The sequence below is a fragment of the Pelmatolapia mariae genome, linkage group LG10_11, assembly GCF_036321145.2.
Source record: "Pelmatolapia mariae isolate MD_Pm_ZW linkage group LG10_11, Pm_UMD_F_2, whole genome shotgun sequence".
NCBI classification, from domain to species: Eukaryota; Metazoa; Chordata; class Actinopteri; order Cichliformes; family Cichlidae; genus Pelmatolapia; species Pelmatolapia mariae.
This window is the reverse complement of record NC_086236.1, coordinates 13,730,968-13,750,537: the sequence shown is the minus strand read 5'-3', so window position 1 is coordinate 13,750,537 and position 19,570 is coordinate 13,730,968. Positions and strand designations below refer to the sequence as shown.

The window sequence follows — 19,570 nt, the reverse complement described above, 5'->3', positions numbered from 1 at the left end:
CTGTATTACATTAGTGTCAGTCTACTGCACATTAAGAACAGAGTAGCAGCAATGCCTCATGGATTTGCATGTTATATACAGAGAGCATAATACATTTTTCTGGTTAGGTATGATTTATGGTGTTTATTTACATATGATATGTAGCCTGGATTAACATATTTCAACTTCAACGAAAAAGATCAATGACTTTGAAATGAAAATGTAATATTCCAGTAATGTAGAAAAATAAATTATATTACTTGTATTGACATGAGGAGAATGATTGGTTTGTATCTAGCACCTATTGCAACCACTTACTCTATACTATAATGAGCTTTAGCAGACATATGGTTATGACTATCCCTGGCACTCTTACTGCCAGTTAACTTCTCTCACAGGAAATACATTATATGGGCAGAATAAGTGCTCAATGGTGTATTAAATTAAAGGGCATTTGATAGAAAAATAAGTGTAATAAAACATTTTAAATCATCCTTCTTATTAACATATCAGGGAATGTTTTAAATTAACTGATCTTTGACAAGTATACATTATGCATATTTTACTCTTAGTTGTCTGTGCTTTTTTTTCTTGCTTTGCAAAAAGCTGTGATTGTTTATAGATCGCACTCCTCTGCACTTTTATAACCCTCAATGATAAATACAAGTTCAGCCAAGTTTGTGTAATATAGTTATTTTCATTTTCACCTCTGTTTTAATATATATATATATATATATATATATATATATATATATATATATATATATATATATCATTTTTTTTACATCAAAAGGTCAATCTGAAATTTCAACAATATAAAGAAACTCATTTAGATGTATAGCTTCCTAATGCTAACATCTTTTATCACAGCTACCCAACTATTCAGAGAAACTGTGATTTTATTGAATGCCTTGACCAACACATGTACCAATTCATCAGCTACTTCCTCATGAAGGAAAATACCTTCATGACAAAAATAGAATAATTCTGTCTCATAATCAGGAGCCTTCTCATTCATGTGAATCCCTATCCCACCACTTTTAATACGTATCTACAAAAACAGTGATATATAGTTATCAACTCTTCTTTTACATTTGCAGTTAGTATTGTAATAATAATGAACTAACCTGGCAATGAAAAAGTAAACGGCAGCTTTAAATGACCAATAACAATATGAAATCTAAAGACAAATGCCTTATAATTGCCCCATCAGTGAACGTTTGTGTGCTTTTGCCATTGCTGTCCATCATTAATTTTGCACCCTGAAATAATTGGTATATGACTCTGGCAGTAACTTTTTATTCAGCAAGGACTTTGAAGGAATAACAATCATCTTCCAGGGGATACTAACTCATGTTTTTAAATTGTGTTGCTTTAATATAGCAGTTGACTGTCTACACTGCAATACATCCCGCAGACCCTGACAGAGCCAAGTAGTAGGTAAATGAATACATGAATAATGACTAATTTTGACTGAATAGAAGAGCAGCTTGTCTTTGTCAGTAACCCAGGAGCTTCATTAGTAATTGTAAACAAGAGTCACATCTATCAGCTCTATCAACAGACTCTATCATCAATAACTATTGATTAGCTTGTCAACAGTCAGTGTAGAAGGCATCTGTCTGTGTTCACTGGGTAAGCAAATACAGCAGGCCCTTTTCATCCTTTCCATATTTATTGTGCCATATTAAGCGTAGTTTAAATGACACCGTGCTTGATTGCTCTGTGTGTCAGTATGTGAATAAAAGTTTGACTGCTTTGTTCATTTTGGAATGTAATTATGCTGCAGTGAATATGATTTTCAGTACATGGGAAAAAATGTGTATGTGTGTGCTCTATTTTTATTGAGCTTCACTGAACCTCTGGTACCTTCACTCTTCTGCTTCCCCTTCACACAGTAATGTGGGTATTGCTCTACATCTAACCAACATTGTGAAGATCTATGCAAAAGTTACTTGCTGATAAAACTGTGCCTACACCAGCCTCGGAAGTCTCTAGAAGTTGTTTAAAAGTAATTAACCCAGCTTTTCATGCCATCCTGTCATTAGACATTTTTGCGTGCATTTATAGTGAGAGCACTGTTGGAACAGTATGAAGTGTTATTGGGTCCCAATGTGGACTTATGTGTGACCTCTAGGCCACACGGGTGCAAACAGACACAAAACACGCGCACTCACATAAACACATACATCTAAGGAACTTGGAAAGAAAATCTTTCACCTTTTATCCAAGAAGCTTCTTCAGTTTGACACTTCTCGCTTTTCTTTCAAGCTCCTTAGATTACCACGACCTGGATGACTGAGAACCTTCACAGACATAAACACATACAATCACATACTAGACCAGTGCTTATCTGCTTTGACTAAAACCGTGGCTCTTGCGATGGTTTTTCAGTGAATGATGACCAATTACAGCATGTGCAGTCCAGCAGCCATCAATAGCCCCAAGTGTAGCCATCAGCAAGCCTTCTGGTGGTTGATCATTTCATGGACATTGTCTTTATCCACTTGTATTGGTCCTCTGGGATAAATTATTCAAAGTTCTGAAGGCATTCAGTAAGTTACAGCACACCTACAGTACATACAGTAGGCCTAATCTACATAAACACACATACAAAGCCTACTACCATACATACGTCAATAATAGAACAGTCTCTTTTTTCTTTATCATTCCTTCTAGCTTCTGTTTAGACTCTCAGCGCACTGGCATAAAAGTAAGGTTTCTTCCAGAAACTTGATTTAAATAAGTTTAGTGTTCTCTCCCCTTTGTTGCAAAATTTATGATCAAAAAACACTTGAACTGATCCTTGGCCTCATGTGTTTGCTCCTTCAGCTGTGTTTCCTGGCTCAGAGACGATATTTTCTCAGCAGGTCAGCCTGCCACATGTACTTCCTCTCGGGGAACCTCTCTGGGATCTTAATCTTGCGGAAGTCTTGAATGCACTTTTCCAACTCCTCCTCAACTGTGAGCTTCTCTTTTGTGGGCCTTTTCTTGCAGCTGCTGGTGTCACGGGAGCTGGCTGTAAGAGTGCGCAGCAAGTCACTCTTGCGTCGTTGTTCAGACTGCTGGACCATGGTGACAGGGCCCTTTTTCAGCGGCCTGTCCAGGGTTTGGACATTGGCACGGGGATGCGACTGGCGACTTACTGGGCCACAGATGACTGTTCCCTGGGGAGAGCTGGCCTCTGACTGGCTCTCAGAGCTAGAGGTGGAGAGCTCATTAAAGGAGGTGCCGCTCTCGCCCTCGCCGTCACCTTTGTGGTTCTTGCAGCAGCAGTCACATGGAGGGGACGACCAACGTGATGGACCACCTGGAGAGAGAGGGAAGCAGAGCGGGAGCTAATATTAGATGCTACTTTTTCCACCTTTTCTTTTCTTTTAAGACCAATCATTGTGAAGAGAAAAATGAGACAGTGGCACAAAGAGTGGCACAAATTACAGAGACAGGAGAAGAAAGGAAAAGTAACAAGCGCTACAGACAGACAAAGACGAAAAGTCAGCTAATGCCAAATGGCAATCACATTAGGACAAAGTGACATGACATCGGGGACAGCTGGCTGGCCTCCAGTCATAGAAGTGAGTTGGCTGACTATGTGACAAGCTTGTATTGTTCAGAGAACTACCCTCATAGATTCACACTGTCATATGAAACAAGTGGAGGAGCTAAAGCCTTTTGAAAACAGACAATGAAGGTCCAGATTTACACGTTGTAGCCTACATGTATTCATACTAAAACAGTAGGAAGAAGAGCCAGGACAATAAACAATCTTCTACACTGCAAATATGTGTGTAACTGAGGAAGAAAAAAAAACAATGTGAGCAATGGTCAGTTTTAAGACAAACAAATAGCAGATTGCACAAGTTTGATTCCCCTGAAATGTGTAGTCTTATTTACCATCATACTGTATTAATCTCTTTAACAATGAAACCAAGGGACAATGCACAGTTGTGGTTAGTTTAAACAGTGAAAGCCACAATTAAACCAAATTTATGTAGCACATTGGAATCAATGTGAGCCAATCTACATCAATAAAGTACAACTTGTATGTAGACACATTGTATTCTGGTTATATTCCTATATAAAAAGGAGATTTTACAACGCCAGTTTAGCTCAGCGGGTTAGCAGGTGCCCATTTGCTGTGTGGCCAGAGACCAGCAGCCTGGGTTTGAGTCTGACCTGTGGCCCTTTAGTGCATGTCGCCTTCTCTGTCTGTCTTTACTGTCACTATCCAATAGTGACCAAAAATAATAATATTTAAAAAAATTAGGTTCTAAGAATCTATAAAGAAAATTCTATTTTAAGTCAAAGTTTTGGCCTGACTCTGAATGCAAGCAGTGATTTTGAAGGTGAATTTCTGTGTATATAGATGGCAGCAGACAACAGATTTTTGGTGATTTATAATACTTATTTGTTCCATTATCTCCAGCGGACTGCATGTAATGGCAAACTGCAGACAGTTATCAGACTGACACCGTTTTATTGCCATTTTATAATTGTCTTGATGCACATAGACACTTTGAAGACAGGAACTGACAGTGAGTGCTCTCAGACCTGGTCCTTATCTTTGAAGTAACCATGTCAACCCTGACTGACAACCAACAAGCCATGTCTCATTGTCAATCATGGCAACAAAATTGCAAGTTTATTGCACTCGGTCATAATAATTTTTGTTGTGGTGTGGTCTACATCCACTTTTTTCCCTGGTGTGACTGTAGCATGAAAGACCCCATATTTAGTATTTCCTCTTTCGCCTTTTTGTGCATTTGAAAGCTCCACAAAGTTACAGGGCTGTCATTGTTTCTGTTGTACAAAGACAAATCTTCATGCACTTCATGAACTAAAATCCAAGTTGACTTTTATTATTATTATTATTAGTCGTAATAGTAGTAATAGTCACCCCACATTTTCCAACTGTTGGAAAATTGTTAGTTAGCGACGTTAGCCACTTTGCATATAGTTAACATTACCTTTAGCTTTGATGGATTCCTGTGAAGAATGCTGCAATGCTAAGGAGCTATTGGAAACTGTAGAAACTTTAAGATAATTTACCAATGAATATTGACTGGATGTGGGTTATTGTATTTTCCTGCTTTGTTTTGATTTACTCTCATTTAAACTCGTGTTGTTTGAAACACATATTAAGAAAATTGTGAGTTTATTAATGTTAATGGAGTTTAGCGAGCGGTCCAGTAATTGTGGTCTCACATAATTGATCGACTTACGAGCTCCAGAATGGAAGCAGTTGCCCAATCTAACCTCTGTGAGAGCGTACAATAACCTGAAACACTCAGGAACCAGAGCAGTGCCACACCTCTCCCTGCAGGAAGCAGCCATTTATTTTTCATGCTAACCTCCTGAATAATTGAACGGGTATCTGTTGCTGATGGACTTCTCTCTGTTTAGCGAAGCGAGAGATCAAAACCCTCGAGGCTAACACACACATGCCCCCACCTCCCTTTCTGATTTTGAGCCCCACCCCTCACCTCCCCTCAGCTCCACGCACAAGCTCTGACAGGACTCATTTTTCCACGCATCTTCTGCTCATCACATTCAATAATACCATTGTTTCTTTTCATGCTGCTGAGCATTTCACTTCAAACAAGATTGTAGAACACTATAAATAACTCCGCTTAAAATAAATGCCCCCCTGCTTTTAATTCCCTTTATACTCAGCAGCGTACTTGGCTCGTTTCTAGACAGCAGAATGGAAAACAATTGATCCATCCAAGATTTGTTCCTTCCATTGTTCCTCATAAATAGTCACAACTCATCATAACTACATTTTTGTGAGTATAGTTAGAATAGAAATTTATAGTAGAAGTTATATTCTGCTGTGTATGTTGTAAACAGCTTTGACACTGAATCCAAAGCACACATACCAATACACTGCTGCCTGCTGTATATTAAATAAAATTCACCTTTCAAAGTCCTTGACAGAAATGGAACACAACACGCTACCAGCAGTGAATCTCTTTAATTACCACCGGCATTTAGAGATTTAAACTTCCATGCGCACAAACACGATGCTATGCACACATTCACAGAAAAGATAGAACATGTGATATTTCATTTCAACTTGCAGTTTTACAGGTATAAACACAATTAGAATGAGATCAGAAGAAATAAAAAAAGATGCACTCCTGGCTGCATGGTAGAGGATTTAACCCCATGATAGCCATCTCGTCCCAGCTTTTTTACTGGACACATGAGTTAATTTATGTCACTCTGAGTGAAAGGCTCCCCCCAATCAATGAGATGCAGGCTTGTAATTGGTGACATGAAAAATGGCCTTATACCCTGGAGAATTGTCAAATCTGCTAGTAGCCAATCTGCCTGTCCACATAAATTTAACACAATGGGTACCACTGTTATAACAAATCAGTAAAAGAACGTGTCGTGTGTGTGTTTGTGTGTGTCCCTGTGGCTTTGCGTCTGTGCATTTGATATATGACATTCTGTTTAATCTTTGGCATTTGGTAATTATATCCAGGTCTATTTAGCTCTTTATCCTGTAAGTCTTGACATTGACATGCTGCTTTAATTCACAGGTATTGTGAGTAGCTATTAGCCTCGCTAACATTAAAGACTACAAGGAGGAATCTGATTTATCACTTTGACTACCTGCATTTCCTGTCAAAGCTTGTACTTCAGAGAGAAATTGGTTGGCCAAAAAAATCTAATTGAAGACACTGCTTATAAGAACTTACAAGAAGAATCCAAACACTGGTCATCGAAATTAAGGAAATAAATTCACGGTATGTCTGTTATCTTCACGCGAGCACTGTAATTACATGTAATTACATTACTTTCTCCTTTTTTGCACTTGCTCCTAGCCATTGATTTATATTACATATGTAAACTACATCTTTGCATCACACTATAAAAACTCGCCAGTGTAACTGATCCAAGCCCATTGTCACAACCCTGTGAGGTCAGACTTTATTCATATAGAACTGGATTAATATTTCTGTTAATTCTCTGTTAATACCACCACCATTTATGTTTTTTTTCCAATGAGTATTGCACTGATTTCCAAGTTTTCTCTGATCTGCAAATAAGAGTAATCTCATTTACCTTAAGTTTGGTATCTCAGATGCCCTCAGTCCAGTTTTGCATCACCATAGATGCATTTTGACAGCGTGTTCTGCAGCTTCAAAATTTACACTGATGGAAGTGTTATAATTAAAGGTCAAGGTTTTAGTGTTTGAAAGGCTAGAGCTGCTACACAAACTGATTTTAATTATACTAGGGAGGAGTGATGCATCTTGTTGCTGAGTGTCCCAAAGGATGCTTGCATCCATCACTCAGGTTAAAATTTGTAATTAAAAGTTTGCTTGTTCTTTTTTGCCTGAGGTTGTCTGAACCGTACGAGCTGAGATAAATATCCTTGCATCATCTACCTAATGAGCAATGACCATGTAGAGTGAGTCTTTAAGCCAATGGTGTGACCTATTGTAATATGATGACACCTGTGCTGTATAATGGGTGACCTTGCATGAGTTGTATTCAACTCTAACCTAATTTCATCGTACAAAAAGGCCAGGTACGATTATTGTCACCTTAGGTGAGTTAAGTTAGTGAGAAGCATGAAACTCTTCTAAATGAGCCTCGCTGTCAAAACCTAACCAGAGATTCATGCATCCCTACCTATCCCAGATGTTACAGGACAAACCAGTCTATTTCCGGGTCAGCTGACCCAACATTCATATCTTTAGATTGTGAGGGGAAATTAGACAAAAGTTGTCAAGTCCACACAGAAAGGCCAGCTGGTCAATTTGCACCATAGACCTGGAGGTGACAGTGCTACCCACATGCCACCAGTGTTTCAGTGTTTTTTCAATCCACATGAAAATAAAAGCAGAAAATTATACTTTTAACTTTGTTGAGGAAATAATAAAATAGGTTAGGCCTATAAATTAGATCCACTAACAGGACAGAAAGAAAACTACTGACTTTATTTGTACCAAAATAATAAAAAATTATCATGTGCATTCTCAACACTTCTCTCACCATAAAATATTTGAAGTGGTGTCAGAATCGTGGTGCTGGGCACATCTTAAGGCTGATTTATAAAATCCACTCTTTACACAAAATTAATTCATGCAGCTGTGGTTTTCACAGAAGATAGACACAGAAATAGAATATGCAGTACAATAATTAGACTCCAGCTGCACAGTTAGATCAAAAAACAAAAAAAATAAAATAAAAAACAGGTCAGAGAGGTGGCCATGTTACCCATTTCAAACTGATATCCTGAGTTGAGTTCGTGAATTAGAAGTGCCTTGAGAAAAGGGCCTTGATCGCCAAACAGCTCCAGTGACAGACAGTAAAACTGTTGTGTTATTGAGCCTCTTCTGATTGTGTTAAACTAATAAATCGAAAGCAGAGAAATTTCTGCTATTTCCTCAACGGTATCTTGGGTTAAAAAGAAATTTGTTTTCAGTAACGCCGACTCAGATATAAGTCATAAAATATTATCTTTAAACCATGCACTCCTTCAGTCAATTGAAACATGTGTAATCCATGAGACAAGTAAATATGTATGTAAATGCTATCTATATTATCCTATGCAGTATATGTATGGCATTGTGTGAACTAATGTAAGCCTCATACATGCTTTGCTTCAGGGCTGAGTGCATGATGGTGTGTGCTTCTGTTAGTGCAGATAGAATTCCGTACTTTGTGTGTTAATGCTAATAAGTAACATGCAATATATGATATACTGACTGTGTGTGTGTGTGTGTGTGTGTGTGTGTGTGTGTGTGTGTGTGTGTGTGTGTGTGTGTGTGTGTGTGTGTGTCTGAGAGAGAGAGGTATACATCAACAGTTCGCATGCCCGCCTTTGGTCATCCCTCAGTGTGTAAGCGATATTGGCCTTGGAACTAATATCTGTACACTGTTGGGCAGAAAAGGGGATTCTGGTGTCAGGGCGGGCTCCCATTCAAGTCATCAGAGGTGTCAGGCTGTCAGCTATGCCTCTGGCCAGAGTCACTCAGAACACACACTGCTTCGGGTGTGTGTCTGCAGGAGACGTATTCTATGTGAAGCAGATGATTTATGTGATCTCGTGTTGTTTCTTTTCCGGGCAGGTGGGCAGGAGGTCGGACCGAAGTCTAATGACTGTCACATGGTATTACATGCACACACAAACACACAGTGCTTTCTGACAGGTACCTGATGTATTAATCTCAGCAGGGCCCTCCACAGCTTGTGTTAGCTCTGGCCAGTAAAAAGACTGAGCTTGTCACAGCACACACAGCACATATAAAATGAAATAAATGTTCTTATTACTAATCCATACATTATCTATAATTTATTTCCTACAGCTATTATTTAAAAAGACTTGCTCATTTTCTTTATCAAGCAGAATTACAACATGTTTTCTAATGTGGTTTTGTTGAAGGGTCCAGTAATTATGTTTTAACAGTTAGGGTGGTCATGCAAGCATACAGTACTGTGCAACAACCTTTTTTAATTCATATTTGGCTTTTTATCCATTATTGCTTGAAAAAAAAACCCCCAAAATATTTCTTTAAGTAGTCTTCAGGATTAGTTCTCCAGGCTTCTTAAAGGACATTCAAAGCGCTTCTTTGAATGTTGGCTGCCCTTTTTTTCTGTTTTAAGTCAAGATGACCTCATACTGCTTCAATAATGTTGAAATCTGGGGCTTTGTAGAGTAAAGTCCATGACTGATAGTATTCCAATGTGTGTTTTTCTACCCAGGTATGCTTTAACTGCAAAGGCTGTGTGTTCAGGATCATTGTCATGCTGAGAAACGAAGCTGGTGCCAATCAAATGCTCTACAGATAGTATTGCATGGTGGATCAAAATCTGACAGTACTTTTCTGTGTTCATAATTCCATCAATTTTGACAAGATCCCCAATATCACTGGCTGAAATACAGCTACAAACCACAACATCTCTCAGTTTCTGTGTCAGGTCTTTGCTGGATTATCACTAAAAAAAAAAAACAGAAAACGAAAAAAAAAATTCTGAAAATGGTACAAAGTACAAGGACTAAACTGAAGATGTAGTCGATTTTCTAAGAAACACATTGGAAGCCCTTTATAAAGCCTGGAAAACTACTTCTGAAGACCACTTAAAAAAATTACAAAAAACTCTCGCTCCTTGGAAGCAAAATGTGAGGAAATAAGGGGTGACTCAAGACTTTGGCACACTACTGCAGTATAAGCCGAGATTTTCTAAAATAGAACATTACCATATATGCCTAATCATTTTTCATGTAATTTGTCTTTACTGAGAAAATCTTAGTTGGCATTTTGCACACCGTACTCAGTGACAGGTGGTGCTTCATCACCCTGATGAAGAGAATAGCAGTCCAAAAACACATAAACATACTTTAAAATGTCTCTAAACAGCCCATGCAGCAGCATTCAGTGCCATTGTTTCCAAATATGCGTGACATGTTCAAACAGCCTCGGATATTTACCCAAATATGCTGGTTTGTTTTTGAAAAATACAAATCTGCTCTTCTTAAACAGAGCTCCAAGCACACAAGGCAGAGGCTGCTGGAGTATTTGGTGGTCATAAAAACATGAAAGGACTTTTTAATGACTCTTGAATGAGCAGATAGAGACATGCTGCACATTCATTTTGGAGCCTTTGGAGCCAAAGAGCCTTCTCTTTTAATTCATTATATTGTTGCATCTCCATTTTTCTCTGCACTTCCTTCCCTTCTCGCCTCCTCTTGCCATGCCTCCCTCCTTTACTCTCTCTCCTAAAGCCTGTATCGATGGGTTGGCGCATCAGTGGAAGTGTATGGACGATTGCCCTCTGATTGATTTCTGTCATATAGCCTCTCAGCACTGGGAGGCTGTTCACTGGAGATAAATGATGTTGGCACAACAAAAGCAAATAAACCTCTTCTATCTATCACTCCCTCACTCTGTCAGTTTTTTCTGCCTCCCACCTCCCCTCTGCTGTCTGCATCACTCTGTTTCTGTGTCATGCTCCCTACCTGGGTCTCCCTCTCTCTCTCTCTCTTTGTGTCCTTCCTTTGCTTTATTAGTTCCCCCGCCTTCTTCCATCAGTCTTTCTGTCTCAGAATAAGGCTTCTGCTAGTTGTTGTAGTATTTTTGTTTATTCTCTCTAATTATAGTGCCAAGATGTAGTGCTTCGCACCACATCTTGGCATATCAGCTGCCCCCTGACAAAAGGTTTTCTGTCAGATACCTGTATTGTTCCTCAAGCTTTCCAATGGAGCGCTTCAGTGAAGTGTTACAGCCAAGTTACTTAACAAACAACAAACAAATGATTAAATCTTTATGGAATTATGGAAAAGACCCATCAACAACAGCAGAAAATACATGAGCAGCTCAAAATGAAAACTCACTCATTCGAGTTGAAACACATTAATCACAGTCTTTTTGACTGAGATTGTAATTTTACACATTATGTCTTTAAGGGGTATTTTAACAAGGAACTGCCCCAACAAATTCTTTTGGTGTACACACCTCCACTCCTCCTCTTACATCTCTTCTAATTCTGTTTGGTTAAAGTTTTCAGAAATGCCTGAATGCTTCTAGCAAACGTTGAATTCTCTTGAGAAATGGGAGTCAGAGTCAGAATGCATCATGGTCGCACCCATTAATCTTTTGTGATGGATGTTCCTCTGTATGAAAGTTGAGCACTGGTGCAAAATGGAAGCGACATCACAGATTGACAGTGACGGCTTGCGAGTTGCTTGGAACGGCACTGTGCTCTAATCGTCTCTGAGATCATTTTAATTTTGCAAACTAAACTTTTTTTTACTTTAACTGACACCAAAATATAGTCAGCCGAGGCAGTTTTTGGTGTCTAGAGCATGAAGAACATTACCAAACACCAAGTAGGAGTAATGCAATAATGAACTGTGTGTAATATAGCACTGTAATGTGCTATATTACACACACTCATTTTGTATATGTGTTTTTTTTTAATATGATGCATGGATTCAGCCTGTAATTCGATCACAAACTCAGCCATTTACTTTCACTCAGTGTCAGATAATTTCCTCACAAGAGCACTCAAATAAGCTGAAATAATCCCACAAAGTTGATTCAGTTCATCTGGATGCAGCGTTTTCCATGAGAGAAATGTTCCATCACTCATCCAAGTCACTTATTCAGTCTCAGCTGACTGCCGGTTTCCCCAGACTGCATAACGACTGCATAACGAAACTAGCACCATTGCCTAACAATGAGTCACAAGATCAGTTTCGTGATTATTAATATGCAAATTATTATGACTACTGATCAGTGGCCATGAGTGCTATTCACAGAGAGTCGGGGAAGTGCTCTAATGACAGCATGGTAAAATGGTGAATCTCTTCCTCAGTTCAAATAAGTTGTTCCCTTCTTTCATGCATGATCTCCGTGACTCCCCGTCCAGGTTGTGCAGGTTCTCATCAGTGAAAGAGTGGCTACTGGCGTGTAAGTAGACTGTGGATCTCTAGCTGGACAAGGTGGCTCTTATATGTTGTACCACCCATTAGCATAGGTTGTTTGTTTTCCCAGGTGTATAATTTACAGCAATCCTCTTGGCATTTAACTGCGTACACTATATTGGTCTGTTTGTGCCAGGGATCTTGATCCTTAGTGTTGATCCATTTGTGTTTTGGGATTTTGAGGCCACCAAGATGTTGTTTTTTGTAAATATGTGTCTCATTCCTTTCCTATGAAAAACACTTGGTACATGAACCAAATACACTGAGCCAAATAAATTATTGATCATGCATCGAGACAACACAACATAACAGTGGGAGCAGCTCACAGCTGAAGATATTTACATGTCAGCATCCTAACTGGAAGGCAAAGAAAGCTTAAACTGCTGTAAATGCTTTAAAACTTGCGCAACTTAGTGACAATAACTGGTGAAGTGTCACCTTCAATCCATGCTGATACTTTCTTTTTGTGTGTTTTGATTTCTAACCATTTACATGTCTTTTCAGAAATGTAAAATAAATACAACCTATAAGCTAAATGTACCATTCAGAATAAAAATGTTAAATACCAAATGTTTACTTATGAGTAGTATGCAGACAGTTGTATTAGATGTTTTCTTTTTAAAAGCTCTACTGGGAAAGTTTGGCTTAACACGAGCTTCACCAGACATTTTTTAAAATAAATGCCTTTCCCTTTCAGCTAGCCCTCGAGTTCATTTTTCTCTACAATTGAATTGCCTGGAATTTCAGTCTGTCATGGTCACTGATTTTGGTCTCCGGGTTTTCACTTTAGGTTTTTTGCACTGATTAGTGTTAAATGTTTTCTGTTTGGTGTCTCTGTTGTTCTAATGTTGTAAGTATTTGAATTACTGCGTTTCCGATGCCTATTTTGATTTCGTTATCATTAAAGTATCTTGAGCTAAAGTTGTATTTATGTTTTTGTGTCCAGTGTTCGTGGAGGTAGAATTCCTGTTAAGAAGATTTGCTTTTCTTGTGTTAGTTTTGTATCCTTGGCTCTTTCATTCAGCTTCAGTTCCCACTTTGTGTTTGTTATTTGTGTTTCGTTCTGGCTGCATCTCTTCACTTGGCTTAAGTACTCTGGTCTCCGTTGCCTTTTGGATTTATGCTTTGATTTAGCTATTATAGCTCACTTTTTCCTGCACCTCCAACATTCTGTTTTTGGGGTTTTAACTAAATACTAAATGCAAATATATGAGACTGTGCATAACCATGCAGTATACATGCAAGACTGCAATTCGGACTGCAGGCTTAGGATGCTGCATATCGTTCTCTCTTCTTTTCTTTTTTTTGTTCGTGCCATTGGTCCACTCGATGAAAATGGATCACATATTTTAGTGCACGTCACACGGATAAATTCCAAGTGGCGAGTCTGTCTGTATCAGAAGGCCCACACTGCCACGCTGCCAAGAACATCAGCAATCAGGAGACGAGTGGTTTGAACTGCTGATAATTTATTATATAGTTTAAAACTGAATTAGTAATGTTTCTCAACCCAGTATTACTGCAATCCCTGGGAAAGTAGAGATTATGTAACTGAGGCGATGCAAGCAAAAACAAAGCTAAGAGAAAGTAAGAGTTTGCTCTTCCTTTGAGCATCAAACCGATCTGAGGCACCATAGAGAATCAATCAGAAAAGAGGGAAAATGAGACTCTGGCTGCACTCTTTGCAATTTTCTGGGGATGTGAGTCTATTTTCTGGTTCAGAGTTGGTATCACTGTTATATAGTGAATGTTATTTTAGCTCAAAAGCTCAGACAAATGCGTTTTTGGATCCACAAGTCAGTCGGCTTTTCATTGTTAGTAGAGAAGCTTCTGGTGCTCTCATGGCTTCCCAAGAAAGTTCTGTCCTTTAGAAACTAAGTAAGTAATTGTTTTCCCAATCACCTTTAGGTGACAAACATAATCCCTGACTAAAATATTTACAATACTGATTTTTTGCAGTGTTTATTTTTTTCGAGTAATTGCTGTCAATGTGTTTTACTATTACATCTAACTTAATTTATAAGTTTTACATGAAGCACATATTTAAATGAAGAGTTTCTGTCTGGTTAGATGTTTTAAAAATATGTGTACAAGATTTTTTTTTTCCTTGGCTCCATGCAGAGGTCAATAGAACAACAATTACAGTTGGCAGTGATTCAGCATCTTGCTCAAGGACACTTCAGCGTGATAGATGCTGGTCAAGTCAGGAGTCCAGACCTGCAGCAGCCTGCTTTACATCTCTGTCTGGCTATTAGCTGTGGGAAGAAGCTTGGTTGGTCAGATATTGATTAAACTCTTCCTGGCCCCAGGAATGAGCTCTTGGCAAAGATGTCAGCTGTCAAATGAAAATTCAGCATATTCTGAATTAAAGAGGCATTTTTCCTTAACTGTGCTGTTTGTTCAAAGAATATTTGCAAGGTTAGCACAGTAGATAATTGGAATGAAGCGTTTCTCCTCCATCCCTGTCTTTCTCATAATGCAGCATTATTAGTCCCTTGCAAAGCAGTGTGAGCTGATGCATTTGACTATCCTCTTAAACAGGCCTCTTCTTTAATGCCAGCATTTTCTCACCCCTTCATTTTAAGACTCTGTCTCTTTGTGAGTGCGTTTCTGCACTCGTGTTTGTTTTGTGTGTCTGCCGGGTGGAAACGCTCGTCTTACCGAGCAGGTGTTACATTTGGCTTCTGAGAGTGACACTACATGCTGACAGGAGTTTCCATTTCTTGCAGCACCCCCTGAAGGGTTTTTGTGTCCCTCATTCTTCCCGCTTATTTCCTCGCTCTCTTTCTCTTAGAGTGTCTTTAAATTCCATATTATAAAATACAGTGTGTCTATTGTTAGACTGCAGTCATCGAAAAGTGCATATATAACACACAGCCAGAGCATTCTGCAGATGAGAAAAAACTTACAGGATTCATTCTTCTAGATTACAAAAGGTATTTCTGCAAATTGATTAAACTTCTTGTTGCACTTACTTTTTCTCCTTTCAGTTTCATCTCAAATGTAGAAAAATTGGAGTATTTGCAGAATGAAGGAGAATGAGAAATTGAAATCTGACGTAAACTAGTGGTGCCCTGTACTAACATGCTCTAGAACTAATTGTAGCAATGGGCACTTGAGTAATTTGAAATACTTCAGAGTAGCTGTGCTGACGCAGGCACAGTGAAACTTTCCTCTTGAAGGCCAGTCCTACTGATTACTAATCAAGCCTCCTCCTCCTCCTCCTCCTCTCCAAATGTTCAAAAAGGTTCAATTTTAGAGATTTCTTCTTTTTAAACAGACACCAGCCTATGCTAGCATTCATTAATAACCACCATATCCAGACTGCCCTCTTAAACTTTCATCATGATGCAAACTAATGATCCCTCTCTGAGACTCTGTGTCTCCCAGCTCACGCTGAATGCCAGGCCATCAGTGCTCATACACTTACTGTTTATATTTACAACTTTAATTAGCCTGCCTACATTAATAAATATAAAAAAGGACAAACTCAAAGCACAGACTGTAAGTCAGTAGCTTCTACTAATTCTATGTTACATTCTACCTTGCCTTCCAATTATGGCTACGTACAGCTCACATATCAAAGTAATGTACGTAGTGTTAGGCAGTCAGACTTTCGCTGACATAACAGGCTTTTGCATGCATGTCACAAGTCAAAAAAACAACAACAACAATTAAAACTTTAAAGCACTGACAGAGCTGAATAACATTGTCCAGTAACAACACAGTTGTCTCCTAATCCAGTTTTTTCTGGTTCAGATCTGATACCAATACCCTGGCTGTAGGTATCTGTGGATATGGAGTACAGTACCAGCCTTAATTAATAATCTTTGTTTTTCACTCTGAGGAAGATATTCACTAGGCTGGACTTAAAGGCGTTAGTATCTTTGTAGCACAAAATGGAATAAGTAAATAAATCCAACAATATAAATTCACTGCATTTTTTGGTATTCGCTAATGAAATAAGTAATGAAAGCATACCCAGGATAAACATGGTGAAAAATATAAATAATGTGTCGGTGTCATTCATCCAACTTATTTCTACTGATCTTATTTTGGATCAAGGTGAGATTCATTAAGCAGCAAACTGCTGTCATTTACACAGTAGTTTCTCCTTTTTCTTCGTCACACAGGTGTGCAGCTAATAGGAGACAGCTGAAGTGAGATATTTAATCACACTGACAACAGTGTGCTTTCTTAGCATATGTATAACTAAAGCCTACAAATGAGCATAAAACTGAAAGAACGCTCTTCTATCTTTTACATCAGGACAGCCCAAACACTATGAGAAATGAAGAGACAGAAAGCATTGTTGTCTTATGTTAGTTCACTTTGATCACAGTTTGTAGTGAAGTAAAAACATTTGCCAACATATAAGTAGAATTTTCTGAAATAGCCTTCCACCAAACTACTGTCCCTCTGCTGCTTGCTTCTTCTATTGTATGTTAGCTCTGCTGCTTGTTGCTGGTAGGATATAGTAAACTCAGAACAACATAATGTTCAACTGAATGGATCAGGTGATAAACTGTCACTGATATCCAATCCTGCTTTTTGAGTCAGTATCAGATCAATACCTCATTCAAATCACAGATCACTGCATTCCTAGTACTGACATATTATTTGACACATAACATCCACCGAAACATCGATGCCGACCAGTGGATCCACCCATAGCACCAGCTTGTGGCAGCTTCTTCCTGTTGCAGGACATATTGCAAATCTGCCTGAGTCATGAATCAGTGTTTTTAAAATATGTATTGTATTTCTCATACATAATGAATTATTTTGGTTACTTATGTGCAGATACAGTTACAGCAGTCAATAAATACACAATTATTATTAAATACTTTTGACCCATTTGCTGATTTTCCACAAATCTAGCCTTCATTCATGTACTGCCATGCTTTTAAAAATAACAACTTAAAACATAACATTGACACAAAGGGTAAAAATGTCCCTCAGAGTTAGAAAATGGCTCGTAAGACAAAAAATGGTGGCAGTAATGACCGCAGCAGTTTATGCAAATCAGGATTTTATTTATATGATTTGAAAAAAGCTAAGCTAATTCCCAGTGACTGCAAACATCCACATGAATGTGGAAATAAAGTCCCCTGTGGGCTAACACAGGTGACTAATGGGAGCCTATGAAAAAATAGAGTGGCTTTTAATCTGAATCCATCCAAGCAGAGCAGCATGAAGCAGCGGAAAATGTTGCAAGCATGCAGTAGGCATTAAGGGGAAATGCAGCGCATGCAGATGATGACACACGGCATTAACAATAAGTCAAACTAATCATCTGAGAGGAAGGTAAAGTACAAGTGTTTGACAGACAAAGGGGTGTAAAACAATGATGCAGACAATGCAAAAGTCATCATTATCTGGTCCTTGATGTCCTTTGGAAAAGATGATTTTTCTACGGCTAAAAAGTCACAGAATTAGCAAATGTTGGATGTTTATTAAATATCTAGATAAAGTACACTGCTGGCATTTGTTTACTCTGAATACACAGCTACAGGCAAAAGTTTGTGGCAATAAGTGTACACGGGTTAGTGAAGCCAGTAAACCAAAATGCTGTGGCACAGTGCAGATCTGTGCAGATGATATCTGTACCAACAAACTAGCTGTAATCTGCAAACAATTGTTTTGGCATTATCGCCTCCCAGGAGGAGACCCGCAGTCCACTATATCTGTCCCTCTGTCATACACAGTCTCTCATTATCAATCTACGACACAGACAAGGCTTTTAAAATGTAATTGCTTAAAGATTGCTCAATGTTTCTGTTATAATACTGACACTATCTCGACTCTGGCATTGTTTCAGTCGCATCTGGATGACTGCAAACTCGAGGTTAAATGGCATTTCATTTAATTTCAGCTCTTCTATTAGCAACATCATTTGCACAGGTGTACATTCATTTTTCATCTTTCTATAGATGATGATTATTTTTCCATCATTACCAACATAAACTCTTTCATTTTCTCTTCCTTTCCTTTTCTCACATAAGTCATCAGTCTTGTTCAGCTATCATCCACTTGCTTCATCCATCTTCAGTCAGTTTCCTCCTTTGTCTCACAAATCTGTCATCTAACCCCTCTCATGCCTTTCTGCCAACAAAATCAAATGTCTGTGCATACTTCTTCCTCTGTTTTTTTTCTATGTGCTGTCACTATTTTTTCTTCCCTCTTTTCATTTTACTTGTTTTTTTTTTTTTGATGGCCAGAGTAAATTTCCATTTTTAAGCGATGGTAATGTTTTAGTAGCATTTTTGCTTTGATGCTGGATCCTGTAGTCTGACAGCACTTTGGGGGTCCATAATAAAGAGCATTAACCTTGGCCTAGCCCTTAAGATCAATGACAAAATATTCTACACTGTCTGTGCATGTGATGCAAGACAATAGCCACATGCTAGTTCACCTCAACTTATAAAATTACAGTAATTTCAACCTTCTGAGAGGTCTATTTATCAGCTACACCTGCTATAGGGCCCACTTTTTGCTGGCAGGCCACTAAGATTTTTTTTAAAAGCTTGGAATCAGGAAAAGTTTAGCAAGAATCATGGCTTCCATTTCTGACATTTCTCTTTATTTCTATGTTTTCATCAACAAGACTGCTTCATTTTTTTGTTTGTCATTGTCATTCTCAGGAGGCTAAAGACAGCGTGCAGCAGTAACATCCCAGGAGACTGGCTCTTTTTGAGCAGCAATAATAATAAAAAGTACTGTAAATTAGACTACCATCTTGTTATTTTTTTATAATGTGATGCAAAGTCATGAAGGTTCTCAGCAGTTAAACTGGTGAATTGTGTTTTCTATTTCTCCAAACCCAGTTCCAAAAATGCTGTATGATTCTCTGTAAAATGTAAATAAAAAATTATTTATGATCATTAAATGATCATTAAATGTCTGCATTTTATTCATAATAGAACATAAAAACAATATACAATGTTTTAACAAATAAAAGTCATTTAGAGCACCAACATATTTCAAAATAGTTAAGACAGGCCCATGATTACCACTGTGTAGCATCCCCTCTTTAAACAGTAGTCTGTCTGGGAACTGAGGTGACCAGCTGCTGGACTTATGGAAAAGAAATGTTGTACCATTCTTATCTGATATAGGAATCTATAGAGTTCAAGATCTGGACTG

At 38.3% G+C, this 19,570-nt stretch overlaps 1 protein-coding gene across 1 annotated transcript in view; it reads right to left on the bottom strand.

Annotated features, from left to right (window-relative positions):
• Positions 1–881: 881 nt before the first annotated feature.
• Positions 882–19,570, bottom strand: part of kctd16b (potassium channel tetramerization domain containing 16b) — an 88,189-nt gene continuing 69,500 nt past the window's right edge. The window contains exon 2 of the mRNA XM_063486438.1: positions 882–3,289. Within this exon, the coding sequence (XP_063342508.1) occupies positions 2,826–3,289 (464 nt within the window). The 3' untranslated portion in view covers positions 882–2,825. The remainder of the gene's footprint in view (positions 3,290–19,570) is intronic.